Below are 6,577 nucleotides of genomic sequence, written 5' to 3'. Positions count from 1 at the left end.
CTTCAATAGATGATCCACTTCACTCTGCAAGAATCTACATTCTAAAGTTTTGTGCCCGTGATCGTTGTGAAATTCGCACCAATGATCCAGATTGCGTCTATGTGGATTTGACCGCATCTCTTTTGGCCACCGTACCTTATCTCCCATGCTTCTTAAAACAGCCACGATCTCGGAGGTAGAGACATTAAAATTATATCCACCGAATCGTGCCTTTAAACTTCTGTCATCATCTCGTGATTCTTGTATGTTCCGATCATTCCTGAATTTCGAAGAAGAACCAGAGTCCCTGTTCCTCGATTTTTGATCATATTGCTGGCTATCTGTTTTGACCATGGGTCTTTTCCGGCAGGTCCCAGTTTTTACCTGATCTTTTTTCGGCTTTTGATCTTCGGGGACCACCCCTTTCTTCATGATGAAACTTAGGTACGGTATCTTCTTCAATTCGCAGCTTCGTACTATACCTGTTATAAACATCATTCCACGTGGTTGCAGGAAATTCTTGAAGGCTTTCTTTGAGTCATCTCGTGGCTTCAGAACTTTCGTCATTTAAATTACTTGCAAAGGCTATTGCAGCCCAATTGTCAGGCACATGGGGTAGAGTCATTCTTTCACGCTGGAATCGATCAACAAAATCTCTAAGCAACTCCGAATCCCCTTGTTTGATTTTGAAAATATCATCCATTCTTTTTTCAACCTTTTGTGCTCCCAAATGTGCTTTAATAAAAGAATCTGCAAGCTCAGCAAAAGAATTTATAGAATTTTCAGATAAAAGAGAATACCAGGTTAATGCACCCTTGGGGAGTGTTTCTCCAAATTTCTTGACCAGTACTGATTCAATTTCTTGTTTGGTCAAGTCGTTGCCTTTCACGCCTATTGTAAAGGCAGTCACGTGGTCACGTGGATCTGTAGTACCATCATATTTCGGGATGTTAGGCATTTTGAACTTTTTAGGAATTGGAAGGGGAGCAGCACTTGGCTTCCAAGGTTGTTGTGAGTATTTGTCTATGTCTACTCCTTTTATTACAGGCGGAACTCCAGGGATTTGCTCAATACGCTCATTTTGTTCCTTAATCTGTTTCTGCAAGGTTAGTACTAAATTTTGCAAATATGAATTATTTGAATTACCTGGTCCCCCTTCCTGTGGTTCACTGGTGGTTTCTCCATTTCCAGAATTAACAAGACCAGAACGGGGATTCTCCAATGTATTATTATTAGGAGTTGGTGTGGGTGGTGCAGCAGGCAATCGACTAACTAGAGGCTGAAGAGCTTTGCCGACCTGAGCATCAATTAGCTTTTGTAAAGCTTCATTTATTCCTCCTTCAAAGTGTTCAGATTGGTCTTGTTGATCAGCACGAGATTCAGTAACAATAGTGCCTTCACGAGATTGACGTGGTGAATCTGGAGGGGAGGGAACCACGTCACCTTGATTTTGATGGATTTGATTTTCATGGTTTCCCAACGTGTTATTACTGTTATTGTCGGTGTTGTTGTTTGACATGGTGATAACAATGGATAGGATATAGCTTAAAAGAAAAGATTATCAGTTTCCCGGTAACGAAACTAATTTGTTTAAACAAAAATCTGAGTCTTTGGTCAAAACTAAAAAGAAATTCGGGTTACTGATAATCAGGAGACGAAAATAAAATAATTTTGAGAATGATGGTAAAACAGTAAATAGTTTTGTATTTCAGTAAGATCTTAATAGTATTTCGTGTGTTTACAGATGGCGAGTTCTTCTCCTTTTATAGCTAATTCTAGGAGAAAATGTAATGCCTTTGTCTTAATGAGGCAATTATGAGCAATAAATGACATTAAAAGAAACGTTACACAATCATTTCTTTTTAAATAAAATATTCTAACGTATTTGATATTCAATGCTGTATTTAGACTCTTTTATGTCATCAGATTCGTATCTTCAACTTCTTCCAATCTTTGGCCTTGGATAAGTACGAGACTCGTACCTATTTTAGTAACGGTCCGCACCTATGTTGCGTTCTTTTTCCCTTATCTGTTGTTGCCCGTGCCTCTTGGCTATTTACTGTGTTTTGACCATTTGACCAGCCCACGTGTCATACCACATCACCTACAATGTAAATTCAGTTTTTTCCCAATACAGTAATGGCACTGAGCCGATGAAGTAGGTGTGTTTTGCAGCTAAGGGAAGAAATATATTATTCGTCATAGAATATGATTTTTACTATTCAATCAGATTGGCTCCCTTTTTTTAAGTTAATTTTTTTCAGATTGGTCCCTTTTAATGAGACTCAAGGTTAGGGGTGGGCGTTTGGTATTTCGATTCGGTATTTAAGAATTTCGGTTCGGTATTTCGGTATTCGGTTTATCAATTGTGTATACCAAATACCATACCAAAATATTTCGGTACGGTTCGGTATTTCTTATTTTGGTTTAGTACGGTTTCGGTTTAACAATCAATGAATAATAAATGCTAACAGTGCACATGCACAATTGAAATTTTTACTCTAAAAGAATCTGTTTTCCAATATATAACAATGCACATGGCTGATTTGATGGCACATGCACAATTGAATAAGTGAAAAGCAAAAGCTGAACAAGACAACAACTTCTTTACAATATGCAGTTGCACGCCAGTATATCATATTATACAATATTACAATCTGCATTCTGCACGCCAGTATTAGTATACAAGTGAAAAGCAAAAGCTGGCCAACTGCACAATGCACATTACACAACTATATTAAACAACTTAAACACAGTGCAATACTGCAATCAACTGGCCAACTGCACATTACACAACTTAACACTTAACACAGTACACAATTGAATCTGTACACAACTACACAACACATTACACAACTTAACACTTAACACAGTGCACAATTGAATCTGTACACAACTATACATTACACAACTTAACACTTAAACACACTGCAATAAAAACACAGTGCAACAAAAACAGTCTTAACACTTAAACACAGTGAAACTGGCCAACTACAATAGTCTTAACAGTCTTAACACTTAAACAGTTAAACATAGTGCAAAAAAACAGAGAGGGCATCCCTCAACAAACAGTCTTAATTCTTAAACATGAATTCCAGGAAGACACGCAAGACAACACTTAATATGCTTCCTTAAACCAATTGTTCCATTCCTCTTTGGATTAACATTATATACTTGACCACAATGTTTGCACTCTACTTTGCGAACTTCTCCGTTATCTTCTTTCACCACAAAGTATTCCCAAATATCGGAGCGTTGAGCAGTAGCACGGGGCATGATTGCACTTGAACCTAAAAAAAATATAAATCATAAGTTAGAATATTATATTTTGATGATAATAAAACAAAACTACAAAATATTAAGTATATCATTATCACCAAACAAATAGAGTATTAAACTTACCACTCAAGATGCAAGTTGCAACTATACATCAAACAATGCTAGTAGTGCTTCCATTATTTTCCATATCTAAAGATAATACGACCAAATATGTCATACAAATGAAAAAACATGATATATTATTTTGAATTAAAAAGCTTACCAAGCTCGAGTTCTTCAAGATACTTCAAGTCTTCTTCAACACTAATAGGATTCTTCTCTTCTCTAAGCCAATCTTGAACACAAATAAGAGCTTGCACACATTTAGGAGTCAATGAACTCCTAAATGAATCAAGAATACGGCCACCAGTGCTAAACGCGCATTCCGACGCCACACTAGAAATTGGAATTGCCAACACATCACGAGCCAACTCCGAAAGAATAGGAAATCTAGGAGCATGTGTTTTCCACCAACTCAAGATATCAAATTCTTCACTAAAAGGCTCTTGTTCTTCACTAATGTATTTATCCAACTCCGATTTAGCACCCCCACTTCCATTGTCTTCCTTTTGTTTCTTCAAGCTAAGCTTAGTCCTTATTTTTGATGCACTTATAACACTCCCACTAGGTGTATTAGATGTGTTGTTAGATGAAGTAGAACTAGATGGAGATTGAGGACAAGATTCGGTTGAATACTTTTTTAGATACTCTCCAAACAAAGAATTCATATAAGCATATACCTCAGCATTTATTTTCTTCCCTTTTTCCTCCCCAAAAAGTTCTTCAAGTGCTCCCTCAACATATTCAAATTTGTTACGTGGATCCATGACGGAAGCAATAAAAATCATTTTATTCATCTTTTCAGGCTCACCCCATTACTTCTTGAACTTTTCTTGCATTTGCTGAGCCATTTTTCTCAAATGCTCATCCTCACTAGCTAAACACATTTTCAAATGACAATAAAGTTCAGATACATCCTCAAAATGAGAATTACAAGTGACATAACGTGAACCTGAAACTTTTTTAGTTAGCTCGTGAAATCTTGCAAGAAACTCTATCACATTCCTCACATTCACCCAATCATCAGATTCAAGAGGACCTGCATTACCACCATCTTCACAAAGATGAGAACATTGATAAGCAGAAAATCCATCATATGCAACTTGTCAAAGGCTTTTTCAAAGTGTTGAGCTGTATCCAACATCAAATAGGTGGAATTCCACCTGGTAGGAACATCCAAACACAACGTTTTGGTACATTCTACCTTTACATGTGCACAACACTGTTTAAACTTTAAGGTCCTTGCAGGCGAAGATCTCACATACCTCACAATATTTCTAACACGTGTCACAGAAGCATCAAGTTCTTTCAAACCATCTTGCACAATTAGATTTAGTATATGAGCCATGCATCTCACATGAAGATGTTTACCACTCATCATATTAGTTTTCCACATATCTAACTGTTTAGACAATTCTTTGACAGTGACATCATTTGAAGAAGCATTGTCCACAGTAATAGTGAAAACCTTGTCTAATTTCCATTCAAGCAAACAATCCCTAATAACTTTAGCCATCTCTTCACCCTTATGACTAGTGATAGGGCAAAAATTTAGTATTCTTTTATGCAACTTCCAATCCCTATCAATGAAGTGGGCTGTCAAACACATATAATTTATTCTTTGTAATGAAGTCCAAGTGTCTGTTGTTAGGCAAATTTTTGATTGTGCTTCTCTAAAAGAACTTCTTAGATTTTGCCTCAATTCACCATAAACTTCATAACAATTCCTTGTTATTGTTCTACGAGAAGGAAGACGAAATAGTGGTTGAGTTTTTCTCATAAACTTCATAAAGCCTTCATTTTTTACAAAGCTAAATGGTAGTTCATCAGTAACTATCATATCAATTAAGGCCCTCCTAACCACTTTTTGATCAAATTTCCAAATTGTTCCTTCATCATTTTGGCAAGATTGAAAATTTATCTTTGTTTGACTATTATCTTCTGCAATTTTAAGTGGGTATTCTTTGCATCTAAGAAAATGATTCTTCAATCCTGTTGTTCCATTCTTAGATAAATTAGCAGCATAAGCTTGTTTACAATATTGACACCGTGCTTTCCCAACCCCATTAACCTCAAATTTATTAAAATGGTTCCAAACGTCATACCTAGGTTGCATGGCTTTCCTTTTCTTGGAATCTTGAGTATCAATGGTGTTGGTGTTACTATCTACCGTAATAGGTAAACTTTCACTAGAACCAACATCACTTACTTTACTTGTATCTTCCATCTATACAAAATTAAACAAATATAAACATAAATTAACAATCAACAAATTAACTACCTTGCTATCAGTAATGCTGAGAGAATGTAAATATGAGAGTGCACTTTTAAATTTTAGTTATTTCAAACTAGCTATAAGTAGCTTCAACTACCATGTTTCTGCTATAACAAATTAACAATATCTTTCCAACAGATGCAGCAACAGTCTAATGTAACTGCAGCTAAGCAAAAGCTAAAAAGGCTAAAGAAGCCATTAACAATATCCTTTTCTAGCCATCTATAAATAAATAAAAAACCATGGCCATTACTACTCAAGTGACAAGTCCACAATTATTTAAATCTTTCCAAACTAGCAACCATAAGAATGTCACAACAAAGAAGACTAACAGTGAATTAACTCAACTGTCATCATCCTAAAGTGTCTATCACAAGAAAAATGCAAGGAAAGTTCTAAAAATCAGACCTAAACAAAGTAATCATATGGTAAACCTAACACATAGTCGTGTACTCACAACTGTTATTATACAAGCAAATGAATTAAACAGCATGAACGCGATACAGATCATATTTTCCTACTAAAGGGAAAAGCTCAAAACAACAGTTCATTCAATCAGCAGTACAACCAAAAGAAAACGAAACATACCTTTGAAATTGAAATTGAATCGAGCTCGGAACACTGGAACAGGACAGCAGCGTCTTCGACACTTCGTTTTCCCGGAATTTGTGAGGAGTGAGGAATCAAATCGAGCTGGAAATCGCCGCCTATAACCCTAAATTAGTTTGATGCAAAAAATCAGATATCAAAAAATTTATGCGTCTGAACTCTGAACTAAAAAAGTTCAAAACTTAAAAATATAAAAACTCAGAAGAAACCTCAGAGAGTACTGGGATGAAAATGAGATGAGATGAGACTTACAAAACTTACAATAGTAGTCAGTTAACCGGTGAAGATGAGATGAGACTCGAGCTTGACTGTTGACTGGTCGTAACTCGTAAGTAG

At 36.0% G+C, this 6,577-nt stretch overlaps 1 protein-coding gene and 1 long non-coding RNA gene across 2 annotated transcripts; both read right to left on the bottom strand.

Annotated features, from left to right (window-relative positions):
• Positions 1-3,133: 3,133 nt before the first annotated feature.
• Positions 3,134-3,448, bottom strand: LOC104225774 (uncharacterized). Its single transcript, XR_011402514.1, has 2 exons — positions 3,382-3,448; positions 3,134-3,269 (listed from the first exon to the last, which is right to left on the bottom strand). It is a non-coding gene; the product is annotated as an uncharacterized lncRNA (long non-coding RNA).
• A 49-nt stretch (positions 3,449-3,497) lies between these two features.
• On the bottom strand, positions 3,498-4,154 carry LOC138878758 (zinc finger BED domain-containing protein RICESLEEPER 2-like). The gene has a single exon (XM_070158450.1). It carries the CDS (start codon positions 4,152-4,154, stop codon positions 3,498-3,500), a length of 657 nt encoding a protein of 218 aa, XP_070014551.1.
• Positions 4,155-6,577: the final 2,423 nt, after the last annotated feature.

This window comes from Nicotiana sylvestris, chromosome 9, assembly GCF_000393655.2.
Source record: "Nicotiana sylvestris chromosome 9, ASM39365v2, whole genome shotgun sequence".
Lineage (NCBI taxonomy): Eukaryota > Viridiplantae > Streptophyta > Magnoliopsida > Solanales > Solanaceae > Nicotiana > Nicotiana sylvestris.
The sequence above is the reverse complement of the archived record's forward strand: the minus strand, read 5'-3'. Positions and strand labels throughout refer to the sequence as shown.

Coding starts and splice junctions, on each gene's coding strand:
- LOC138878758 (XM_070158450.1), bottom strand. CDS start 4,154: ATGAATAAAATGATTTTTATTGCTTCCGTCATGGATCCACGTAACAAA.